General features: G+C 42.1%; 1 protein-coding gene across 1 annotated transcript in view; it reads left to right on the forward strand.

Moving 5' to 3' along the window:
- The window catches only part of LOC139300751 (protein shisa-8), an 81192-nt gene that overhangs the window by 35809 nt on the left and 31920 nt on the right, over positions 1-13463 (forward strand). The window contains 1 exon segment of the mRNA XM_070923931.1: positions 1273-1388. Coding sequence (XP_070780032.1) covers positions 1273-1388 — 116 coding nt within the window.

Below are 13463 nucleotides of genomic sequence, written 5' to 3' on the forward strand. Positions count from 1 at the left end.
GAATGCATCCACTTGAACTGAAAGACAGCAAAATGAGCCAGTGTTGCATTTATCACCTTTACAATCTTTGAAAATAGGTCAAACTTTCAACAATGAAGGGCCATCCATCAAGTAAATGAGATTGCCAGGTCCCTTAAAGGGTCATTTCTGTATTTGGGGGTCTCAATGACTAATAGGTACAAAAAGATTTGGAATTTGCCCGATCACCTCAGCTGTCAGCCGCGAAACAGGCTACAATGGCTGCAACATCACCCTTGGGGGAAATTGGAACAAATGATGTCCACTAAAAGTGTTTTTGCCAGTGACAAAAGTGTCTGACAACAATATGGAAAGGATCCCTACAGAGACAGACCTTTTTGTAAAAGAGTACGATCCTTTTTGTTAAACCAGAAACAGAAGTCTCGCTCTGAAATGTCACGAGAGGCGAGTTGTTGCTGGAGGACGATGGTGGAAACGTGAGTTCTTCTTACTCTTTAACGAAAAGGTCTATTTCTGTTAGGTTTAGCTATCCATTTCATTTACGCAATATTTTCAGTTGTTTTAACAATTCATTTTAGTTAACTGTGTAGACTTTGACTCTCTACTGGCTTGACATAGTTAAGTAGAATAAAACCGACCAACTATCTCCCATCTGACACAAACCTACAACCTCCGAGTCCTTGTTTACAGCTGCAGGTTGTGTGTGCTCCTAAAGAGTTAAATCTGCATGTTGGAAGGCTTTTTCCTTCCTGTGTTCCAGTTTTGAGGAGGCATCAGAACTTGTTCAAAGGCATCAAACAATAAAAGATGGCAAGAGGGGATGCTGTTTTATTTTTTTATTTTTTATAAATGATTGATGCTCCCAATTGGCAAACATCCAGACACTCTTCCTTTTTATCCTCGATTCGATGTCTTGAGTTTAATTCTGAGCGCTTTCTGTTTGGGTTTGTTTTTATAGACGTGAGCAATCTGTTTCACCCTCGTCTGTATCCTCAGGAAGAACTATTAAGATGAAGGCTGTTTTTAATTATGGATTTTTAAATTATGTCCACATCATTTTCTATTATTCTACCTTTTATCATCTTTCTCAATCCCAACTCTTTGCCATCACATCTCTCTAACACTCTCCCTTAAGTCCTCTTTGTTTCTCGAGGTTTCTCGTTTAGCTGGCAACACTCTTTCTCCTTGTGTATGACACTTGTAAGGCATTTTGTTTGTTTGGGTTTTTTTTGTCTACTTTTCAGTTTGCATGCAGGACGCTTTAATTAAGTGTGTTTTTCTTACTCCCTCCAGGACTCTGACAGAGCTTATGAAGCAGCCAGGGGAGGCAGGAATGGTGGATGGAACCGGGGTTCATCACCCTATAGGGACCAACGGCATCTCTGCCAGGGCGCTACGCTCCAACAATGGTCAGTCCTCCATGTGTGTGTCTGTGTGGGTTTGCGTCAGCACACTGAGCTGACGCAAAGGTGACTGAGATTTTGCAGTTGCATCACAAATCAACTACAGCTTGTGCAAACACATAGGCCCAAAGGAAAAAGTATTTTTTCATTTATACTCTATATGTACTCTGTAGTTTTATATTGGAGCCGTTCACGTCAGTTAAACTATAAGACATGTGTTAGAGCAGTGGCTCTCAATCGGCTTTTGCCAGCCGTTCCTTCGTCAGATGAACAAGTACTCCTTTATCTGCACCACCATTTTTTATTTCCCCATAACTTTAAGCAAACTATATTTCAATAGTTTATCCATTCATTTTAGTTAACTATACCAACTGTTTATTCATTCATTGTAGCAAACTATTTCAACTGTATAATTTTTCATTAACCATTTATCAATTACTTTTCACTTACTAATCTTCAACAATTTATCCCTACATTTTAGCGAACTATAATCTAAGTAGGGTTGGGCTGTCATCGACCACTGAGCTCTCTAACATTGTGATGTGATTTAAATTGTAATTATTATAATAGCTCCTTGCATCTGATTTACTAAAGGAAAAACAACTTATTTAATCACACAATGTACCGTCCAGTGAAAGCATGTTTTAATTGAGGCACAAAACGGAGGATTACAACTACAGTGAACTCTCCGGTCCCGTAGGAGCCTAAATTTCGAGTCGGACTACTACCTGTCAAACACGAAGCAAAGCCCATAAGACGACCCCCGACCACGTAATATCATTTCTATTGCGATGTTTCACTGTGGACATATGCCAATACGGAAGACATCGCCCAATTCTAATTTCAAGCATTTGTCCCTTCAGATTCAGGTGTCACAGCTGACTCAATATATTGTTCTTATTGTTTTCAAATCTTTCCACAAGCTCAGTGGCTGTAGAAGTACCCACTAGGGAACAAGTACCCCTTGCTTTGGATTCACCGTCTTGCAGCGACCCTCCAAATCGAGAGCAATTCAGAACCAAGGGGGTGGATTAATTGTGAGGACTTGGACAAAGCTTCATACCAACAAACAACCTCACACCTACACAGCACATCAGTACTGAGCTCATGGGACAGTGAACACTTCTTCGAAGAACATTTTTCATTTACACACGAACACCATAGACCCATCAAATGCACATATATCTTTGAATTTCTGCACCAGAGCTTTTTCCCTTGTACTCACTTACATTGACTCACTTAGGTGTCACACTCTATTGCTCTCTCTCTGTCTTACACACAAACACACACACAAGCACACGTGTCATCCATGGGCAAGGAGGCGCAGGGACAGACAGGTCATATTTAATTAAGATGTAATTAGCCGTGTTCCAGCTCTAAACCCAGAGAGGGAACGCTGTGTGACCCATCTGTCTCCCTCTTTCTCAAGACATTTTTGACCACACACACACACACACACACACACACACATTCATGCTCAATATAACCCTATGCTTCTTCAGTGGATTGAGACACAAATTAGTGGGCATATTTCCTGAGGGCTCATTTGTGACAAGAGTGATGGCATGCTTTAAAAGGACAAAGGTCCCTGTTGCCTCACAATTTTGTCGTCGTCATCAGGCGCCGCAGAAACAAACGTGAGCCGTCCTTTGGTCCAGTTGTTTCCAGACTGACTTGTATTACTCTGTGGTAGGTACAAGTCTTTATTGTAAACCACTTAAGTTGATATCTGATTACTGACCAAGGCATGCATAGAGCTGTGTGATATCAATAAACATGACCCACAAAGGAGAGCTACTTCATCGAACATGCAAGCAAAGAGGTTTCATACGATGCGGTTCATATATAAATTATTATAGCGTAAAGTTTTCTCGTTTCACTCTGTTACAACCTCACGCACTTACACATGCAGTATTCATCCACACATACAGACAAAAAGGACAATGCTGAGGCTTCTCCCTTTACTTTCATCTCCCCACCATTGTAATAAACAAATTTTTGGCCTCTTTTTCACCCCGTACTGTGCTTATTAGCACGCTGCTTTCTTCTGTCTTGCCTTCCATCGCTTCTTCCATTTATTCATTCCCCTGCTGTTAAATCCCCCCTTTTACTTTGCTATTGTCGTGGCATTTTTCTGGAGTCTTCAACATCTAACCAGCCTTTCGGCACCACACACATGCATCTTCAGTACATGCAGTAGATAGTATAATAGTGTGATATTTATTGTGTGCGATTTTCAGGCATGTTGGAAGGAATGGACCTGGAAGTTTCTGGCTCCATCTTATAAATAAGGATGATTTTTACCGTATTAGTATTACAAGTTGTGTTTATCATTAGCGCACTGGCGAATCCTTTCTTCTTTATAGTTTTTAAATAAAGTTTTCCGTCCACCTTACACAAGAAGGAAGAAGAATTATTTACGAGTATTATACCACTCAGGGTCGTGAGAGAAGCAGAAGAAGAATGAGGGAGACAAAGAAACCTGTAGTTAATAAAGATATTAAAAGAGGACAAGGAAATAACAGGAGGAAGGGTGTGAGAGGTGTGAAAGGAGGGATAAACAGGGCGGACATATGGAGGAGAGAGAGTGTGTGTGTGTGTGTGTTGCAGGGGCTGAATAGGGGTCCAGGGTGATGACAGTAGGGGCGATGGGATGAAGCCATCCTGATCCTGCTGTGTCAGCCGTCTACACATAATCACCTCTTAATTAAACACATTTAAGCCTCCAGGCCACGACAGAGAGAGAGAGAGAGAGAGAGAGAGAGAGAGAGAGATGGGGGATGAAAGAGAAAAGGAGAGAGGACAATAGACAGAAATTTCAAGGCAACAACAAGGCAACTCTCATCTAGAATGACAAGATGCTAATACATTTCACACACTGCAAGGAAACAATGCAGAACATCGCTATACATGTATATCAAAAAGTGCATCGATGCACTGAGGCTTACAATAGTATGTAGCTGCACAAGTTAGAGGGCAGTGAGAAGCCTGAGTGCAGCTGATTAGGAGGAAAATACACTGAACAAGTTCTGAGCCCTTTCCCTAATGAACACAGCATCCAAATCCTCATGTTTCCTCTCTGAGAAAATAGTCATCTCCTTATCTGCCTTCCACTCCTTCCGCTCCTGCTCTCCTGTGCTCATTTGTCAATGCAGATATATATTTAATACAATGTAAGAGATGAACTAAGGGATAAAAGTGGCAAGATGTAAAGTCTAAGGCTGGAATATTTGACAGAAAGAGAGGAAAGAGGGAGAGAGAGAGAGGGAAAGAGGAAAATCACGGGGAGAAAAAGTATTGGGGTCATGCGACGGTTACGGTGACTGAATCAGTAAAACAGACGAGTTTTTGTGTGGTTGCAAAAGAGAGTTGAAATGATGGAGAGAGAAAGGTGTCAAGAGATGAAGATGGGTTGACAGAGAGAAGTTATTGAACAATGTCAAGGAACAAAGTAATGGGGAGTGGAAAGAGACATGAGGGAGGAGATGAAACTTGGATGAGGTTAAAAAAGACATACCTTCACAATGACATTACTGAGGCGTGGAACAGGAGAAACAGCAAGAGCGGGAGGGATGGGGGGGGTGAAGATAAAGAAAGAAGGAGACACTAATATTAAAAGGAAATGTGGGTGTGACACTGTGTCCAGTGTACAATGAGGAAAACAAGGAGGAATTGGATCAGATGAGAGGCATGACAAGAGCGAGTACGAATGTGTGAGAGAGGTGAAGCGCAAAGGAGCAAGTGAGGGAAGGAAAGAATAAAAAAGTGAGAGAAAGAGCTGGAGAAATGAAAAAGAGGAAGGATGAACGGAGACAGAGATAGAGAGAATAGATAGAAGAGACAACATGCTGCTAGCTGCGAGGGGGACAGCTGGTCAGCTGCTGCTCTGCTCTGTTCTGGTGTGGAGAGCTGCCCTGAGGACAGTCACCCTGCTCTGCACACACACACACAACACAGGCCGGGACACACACGGCACACACACATTTTGTTGTGTTGTGCTGCACAAATAGAGAGCAGAGATTAAGGGGGGTTCAAGGGGGTTGAAGGAAGTGTGGAAGAAAGTATAGAAATGTTGAGTGAGATAAAGGCGAAGATTTGAAAGAATAACGGAAGGAAGGGAAGATAGAAGGAAAAACTAGGACTGGAAATCAGAAAGAGTGGAGAAAAAAAAAACATAAGGTGCAAATAAGTGAGACAATGAGCGATTATATAAAAGTGAGAATGGGAGATGGAGAGGATTTAGGCAATGGGATGTAAATAAGAATGTGTGGCAGGGGAGGGGGGAACAGATGGCAGGGAAGAAGAGCGGGAAGGAAGATGGAACGCTGGGAATGCTGAGACCGCTCCCAGATCACTTACAGCTGATGTCAGGCATGCAAACATTGCCTCTAATTGTAGCACTGACTGCAGCACAGAGCAGAGCAGAAAATTCTGAATTTTTCTTTATTTGGTGAAATAACAATCAACTAACTTCAGCACCATGGACAGCACCACTGAAAACAGCCGCAACTCTACAGGGAAGTTTTCCCTCAACTGGCTTTGCAAGACCTGAGTGGGAAACCGCAGACCAAGTTGTTAACCTCCACAAATTCATTATCATCTTTATTATCATATGTGATTAATTAAAACTGAAAGCATAATGGTAAAGCTGCTGAAATCAGGGCTGTAGCTACCATTAAGGACAAAGGTTTACAGGCGCTTTACAATTAAAATAAACTAAGCACAGACACAGTGTGTATTTCATACACTGATCCCAGTATTTACTTCAGTATTTCTAACATTCTGGCTATGGCCCTGGCTGAAACAACATGTTTAGCAATGCTTCCCTCAGGATTAATTGTCATAACGTTTTCTAATCCCTCAACTTTTCATCTAGCTACTTCACCGTGTCAAAATTTCAATTTCCCATCAACCCCTCAGCTGTACTTTGTGTTAATTGGTGCTAATTAGCAAATGTTAGCACACGAGCACGTCAAACTACAAGATGAACGTGAACATAAACATTATACCTGCTATACACCAGCATGTTAGCGTTGCCATTGTGAGCATGCTGTCAGCATTGAGCTCAAAGCACCAAAGCTGTGCCCACATACAACTGCATGGCTGTGAACTATGTTCCACAATCTATTAAAAGCTTGTCTTTTTCAGCGTCTTAAGCATAACCATAGAGAGATGTCATTGAGCCACTGGAACTTTACATTTGTTAGCTATATAACTATATTATTACACGCCAATCATTACAATAATAACATCCTACTTGAGTTTCAGTTACTGTGCAAGTTATTAAATGATCCATATAAACCACTGGAACATGTGTCCTAATTGTAACTTCAACCTCCATTTAAAACACATTGAATAACGATGCTTTGGACTGTCTCAATAATGCACATGCACACATGTGATGCTTTATTCAGCAGTTGTCAAGGGTAACCTTCAAACAAACAAACGACGCCCCTCTGCTACAGAAGGAAAAGACTGAGCTGGGCAGACGCTCCTTCTCCACTGGAGGTCTCTTCTGAGATAGGAAAGGATTTGCATTTGTGGGGCATAATTTGCATGTTGCTGGCCTGCGAGAGAGGGAAACGAGGCAGAGCGAGAAAAATATAAACATCAGAGTGAGAGGGGGAGGAGGGGAGGTGGAGATGGAAGGAGGGAATGTTAAAAGAGGTAGAGCAGGAGGAAGACAAAGAGAGAGGGAGAGAGGAGGAGTGTGTGTTTGGTGCAGAGAGAGGGGGAGAGCAAGAGACGGTGGAGGAGGGAGATAGGATCAGTGTGACATTGAAATCAAAACAAGGAAATGAGTATCATGGGAGCCTGCAGGACGGGTGTTAAGTGAAAAGACGTACTATAGGCAGGGGGGCGGGTGTGCGTGTGTGCGCAGGAGTGTGTTAGCATCTGTGTGTGACAGAGAGTGTTTGTTTACATCTGTGCGCCCTTGATTTCTTTGGATCGTCGCTACAGTGCCACATGGGGCCAGTGCCAATTATATCCGCACTGAGCTCGTCAACGACACACCACCAGAGAGACAGAGAGAGAGAGAGAGCGAGAGAGAGGGAAGGGAGTGAAGCAGAGCAAACATGCTTTAAGAATATGTGAATATATGCGTGTGTTCGTACAAGCATGAAAACACGGACTCATGCATGAACATACTGTACACCAGGTGGTCAACTTGTCTTCTAATACGTTCTTACCGTTAGGTCGGAATGACTGACGGCAGGTCAGCTATCAATCTGTCTGCTGTTTTATGGGACATTTTATTCCAATTAGCGTCTGACGGGATGTGCATGTGAACCAAGTGGCTGATCTTGACCTCGCTGGCCTTGCGATGGCGACTGTGGCCTTCAACCGACCCTCAACTGCTGGCCTCAGACGACCAGATTTAATATTGCAGAACAGAACACACTTCATGGGATCACAGGAATGGGTTTAAGCAGACTTGGCAGCTGTAATACATCAGCACAGCCAGCGTGCTGTGTTTGCCTTAATGCAACTGTAAACAAGTAGCAACCACCATGGCTAAATGTTGAAGCCAGTGCAGGAGAGCAATTTCTGTTGCTGTAGACAAATCGATAGGAAAATCCACAGCTTATACAGATATCAACTCAAGACACTGTAGACTCACAGTTGATGACCTGAAAGTATCTAAATGATCATTTTGTCGGTCAAAATGTTTTATTAATTTCAGCCATGCTAGTGGCATGGCTCGAGGGAGGGAAATGTCGGTCGGTCAGTCCACTGAAATATCTTAACAAGTTTTGGATGGACTGCCATGACATTTTCTACAGACATTCATGGTCCCCTGATGTTGATTCCTAAAGACTTTGGTGATCCCCTGATTTTTCCTCCAACGCCGCCATGAGGTTTGTATTTGTTGGTTTCTGAGTGTCATGTCTCTATTGACTATTGGGTGGATTGCCATGAAATTGGGTTCAGACAGTCATGGCCCCCTCAGGATGAATTGTAACAACTTTGGTGAACTCCTGACTTTCCATCTAGCGCCATAATCAGGTCAAAGTTTTAATTTGACCTGGTTTTACGGCTTTGGTTTATTCCAGTTAGCTTCAGCTGTACTTTGTGTTTAGTGGTAATTATAGTTATCATCGTGAGCACGTTAGCATGTTGAAGTTAGAATTTAGCGCAAAGCACTGCTGAGTTGCAGAGAGCTGCTAGCATGACGGTAGACTCTTCTTTAATGTTGCTCGTCTCCACAACTTTGGCCCATTTTTATGTTTGTAACAGAACCTGTTAAGTGTATATTTCATAAAATATATGTTTACTTTGAAGTTTTTTATTCAAATATAGTATAAATAAAATATTCGACTCTCAGATGGGACGTTGTTTAAGGAGTTGGCTATATTAGCCTTTAGATTAGCCCAGAGATTAGCCTTTTCATTCCCATATTTCTCTTTTGATATTCTTTTTCTTAATCTTCTTCTTCCAATCTCGGTTTCCCTCTTCCTTCCATCTTTCCATCTTACCCCTTAAGACGTCACTTTGAACGCTGTAGACCTTTGTGTGTTCTTTCCTGCTTTTTCCTGTTTGACTCTTGAGTTTCTTCCTCTGGATCTTTGTTTCTTTCTCTCGACCTTCATATGAGCATCGTGATAATCTATTATTGACCGACTTAGAGAGGAGAAATGGGAGTCTGCATTTTCCTTCTCTACACAACTTCTTTGTCTCTCTCTCTCTCTCTCTCTCTCCCTCAGGCCAAACTATACTGACACAGCCAAAACCACTGAACATCCAGAAACACCCATAATAAAGTGTTTCACAGTTACATGTTTGTCTGAGTTGCAGATATTTTCACACATTTCTTTTGATGATTTTCACATCACTGAAAAGTTTTTTTCCATTATCTCTCCTATTTGGCTGAGTCTGTGATATCCATCTGGAATGTTAAGTTTCAAAAGTGACATTTATGGTGGTAAAGATTGAATTCATGACGTCCTCACGCTAACAGATGTACAGTAGCATTGAGATATCGCTACTGATTTTTTAGGGTGGGTAAGTCAGGCTGATAATCCTCCAGTGCATCACTATCTTTTCTCTCCCACTATCTCGTTTTCCATCTCAGTCTTCCCCTTTCCAGTTCCCTATCATTAGCCGCCAATCTTCTTTCATCCCCAGTCCTCTTTCTGCTCACCCTGCTTCCCTCGAGGTCTCTCTCTCTCACTCTCTCTATCTCTGTTTCCGCCTTTTCTGTCATCTCTCTGTCCCCTCCACTCCTGTCTCCCCTCCCCTCTCTTTCCTTCTTTCACTCTCTAAGTCATAGCCTGAGTGTCTGCAGACTGAGCTGTCTGATCCCTCATTTCTGACTGAACCTTAAAGTCGCCCAGAAATGATCACAGAGCTACAATAAATAGACCTGATGTTCCTTTAGGTGTTTTTAGGGAGTTCAAGAGTTGAATTGCACTGAGTTGAAAGCAAACTTTTGGGGTTTGGGGACAAAACCAAGAGGAAAAGTGACGATACAACATTGAAATACAGAGAAAAACAAAGATAAATACACAAAAAGTAAAGATAGAGTTAGCTCGTCTTTCTCCTCATGTTGCACAAAAATATAGAAAACTAAGACATCTAACTTGGATGATGTAATTAAAATCAAAATAAACCACCATATTCTACTAGAAAACAACACATGAAAAAACATGAAAGTAAATTTTAAGCACAAATGCAGAAAATAAGATTATTCAAGAAGCGGCCATATGGACATGGATGGTGCTGCTCTGTTTCTCCTAGTTCTGTGAAGATCTGTCACCACTGCTGAAAGTCAACCAACTCACAGAGGGGGGATATCCAGAACAGGCTTATTAATAAACCAGGGCAGCGGCAGATTACAGCTTTAGTGAGCCACCAAAACAATGGCCAAGACTGACAAACAGAGACACAGTCAGACAGACAGAAACCAAAGGCAGCTAGGGTCACTGACTCAATTGGAAATATTGGCTGATCAACAGAATACTCATAAATGCAAACTTCCAGGTCAACACATACTGTAGGAACAAGTTAAACTAGCTAATTCAGCTTCATCTTCTATAGCACTTTTTGCAATAATGCAACTGTTTTTTGATAGTACCCAAACTGTCATTTGTTTTAGATTTTTCTGCTAGTTCCAATTTTTACCTACCAGTGCGGCACCTTTTCACCTTTAAACCATTGGACACTGAGGTCACGTCTTCTGTATTTGCCTCTGGTAATTCATGAACCTGAATAAGACAACAAGAGGCTGTACTAAGGCACAGCAGTGCTTTGAGCTAAATGCTAACGGCATCATCATGCTATCACGATGATGCCATCAAAGATTCAGAGTTTAGATTTATATTACTGGTGGTGCGAAACAGCCTTTAGACCTACATTTTGGAAAATAAAATGTATAGAAAATATAACTGAACAGTAAACTGAATAGATACAATTCTGAGGGCTTGGATGGGTGTTTGAACTCAACCTCAGTATTTCTAAAACTCTGGCTATAGTCGTAATCCTGACTATCCAACTGCCTGCAAAGCACTCGGGAAATCCATGCTGTTATTCATTTATTTTATTTATCTAATACTAGAAGTATTCATGAACCCTATGAAATACACAGATATACAAAAACAGGGTGAGACAGATTGTCGACTTTCTATTTTCTACTCATTTATCTTATCTATACTAATGAATGAGTAGATTTAGAAGATTTAAATCATCTCACGCTCTCGTTAGAGTGAAGCTGATACACTTAGACACCTGCAGCGGCTTTAGCGGACGTGTGTTCATAATGTATACAGCCTGCATAAGGGACAGTAGAGCATCTTCAGGCGTATCTGTACTCTTACTTACATGTGTGCATGAGGAGGGAAGATGTTTGTGTGTGAGTGTGTTTGCATGCTGGTGTGTGCCTGCATTGATCCAGCGCGATGCGGGGCAAATTTTCTCTCAGTCATTTGAAGGACACCAGACCCCGCTCTGCAGCCCCATGCACCAAGCAGTCCTGACAGCCCCCCTACACACACACACACACACACACACACAGCAATGACAACCATCGTGGGTGGTGCGGACAGACGTTTCATAAATTGCAGCTCAATAGAGACAAATGACGGCACACATTGGCAAGACATTGTCATTGTGTACTGTCTTTATGTGTGGGGGTTGTGTATTACGCACATGAGTGTGTGTGTGTGTGTGTGTGTGTGTGTGTGTGTATTGGAGATGTCAAGAGAGGCTGAGGGAGGCTGTGTTGTGTCTGTCACCTCCTCTGCCTCCAGCCGTCCCGAGGGTCAACCATTATGGATTGACACATTTTTACACATTTGACCTTAAAGAAAAAAAATAGTTGTGCGGACGCATGTGCATCCATGTGATAGCATTCAGTTGTGCTTTTTTGTCCGTGGCTGTCTGTATCCATACGATATAAGACCACCAAGCGTCATCAGTCTATTATTCTTGTCAGGATGTTATGACACATTGGAGAGGATTTTTAAATCTTGAGATTAAAGAGATGAGTATAGTGAAAAACGTTTTTTTCCCTGTGCGTGCATGCTAAAGCACTTAGCAGTCCTGTATGTGCAAGTAGAAGGTGGCATTTTTACGCGTAAGGAGCCATGCGAGGCGAGGCAGTTCAAAGGCAGAATGTGGATTTCCGTGGATGTGAAGAGCGTGTGAATATGTGTGTGTGTGTGTGTGTGTGTGTGAGTATTTGTGCATGTGTCTGTTGGATACTGATATGAGCCGCTGCTGAGCCCCCTGAGTGAGGTGCAGTGCGTGGCTATACATTAAATGGCCAGGATTAGCCTCGACTGCTGCAGGCGCACTGATAGTATTACTGTTATGGAGCGACTGGGAGGGATTGGGCTCCATTTTGGCTCTGTTATTCTGTCATAATGAGGCATAACCCCTCTCATAGAGGACTCAACGGTTTCCTGGTTAATGCATCAGGCCAAGGGTAGCACTTGTGCTGACTACCAGGCAGGAAGATGACGGAGAGAGAGCATGGAGAACAGAGAATATGCCAGCAAGAAAGCAGATTTACAGGACAAAACAGTTCTTAGTAGAATGTAGTTACTACAAAGTCTGACTGCCTGCTAGGATTTAAATTGAATGAATATAATCATCAGTATTTTAATAGACAATTTGTTTTTGTCTAAAATTCAGTGTATACACTAAGAATCAATGGGGTAAAAACTGACCCAGTTTGAGTCAATAAAGCAGTAATGCAACACTGGGTTAACATTTTAGCACCCGGGGGGGTGTCCCAAGTCCCAAGTTGGGTCAATTTGAACCAGGGATTTTTAGTGTGGAAGCTAAATGATATAAAGCACATTGTACAGACTATCAAACACACATGCTTTATTGTGATTATGATAGCATGGAGATGCAGCTTTCTGTCATCCCAAGTGCAATCCAGTTGGCTCATTTTCTTCACTCTGAGAATCGGTACATGTGTTCGGTCATGTTTGGCCAGAGTAATTTTCCATAATAAAACCGGCAATCTTGTACAAACTCAATCCTACAAGTTTAGAGATTATGTCAGATGAAAGGAAACTGTCTTCTGGAAACCTTGTATCTCCATGAAAGCACTAAAGTGACAAAACAATGCTTTTTTTCATTCCCTTTTCATTCACTTTGAGCAATTCAACTATGTTACACGTCATTATGTTTCGCCTTGCAGCCATGAAGCGTTTTGTCAGTGACTGGAAAATGAACTGTTACAGGAAGATTAAAGGTGCCAGGTTTTCACAGGACATGACTGATTCATAAGCGCAATTTCACAAATGAAACCAATAAGTAACAGAGGAGGAAGTGCCTTTGATAACGATGTCTCCTTCTGCCTGTGAAGGTTGCTCCTGCTGTGAGCTTAAATTGATGTAGTTATCACTAAAGAAACAGTGGCTTAGCTGGGCTCTGTGTGTGTGTGTGTGTGTGTGTGTGAGTGTGAGAGAGAGAGAGAGAGAGAGAGAGAGCACTAAACCAAACGATGCTGTAACATATCTGATTGAAATCAGTCTCATGTCGGAAAGCCAGAGCTCTTGGAAAGCAGCGTGGGAGTCCTAGGCGCGCGCACGCACACATACACACACACACACAGCAGCACACACCTTA

Source organism: Enoplosus armatus, chromosome 17 (genome assembly GCF_043641665.1).
Source record: "Enoplosus armatus isolate fEnoArm2 chromosome 17, fEnoArm2.hap1, whole genome shotgun sequence".
Taxonomy (NCBI): Eukaryota; Metazoa; Chordata; class Actinopteri; order Centrarchiformes; family Enoplosidae; genus Enoplosus; species Enoplosus armatus.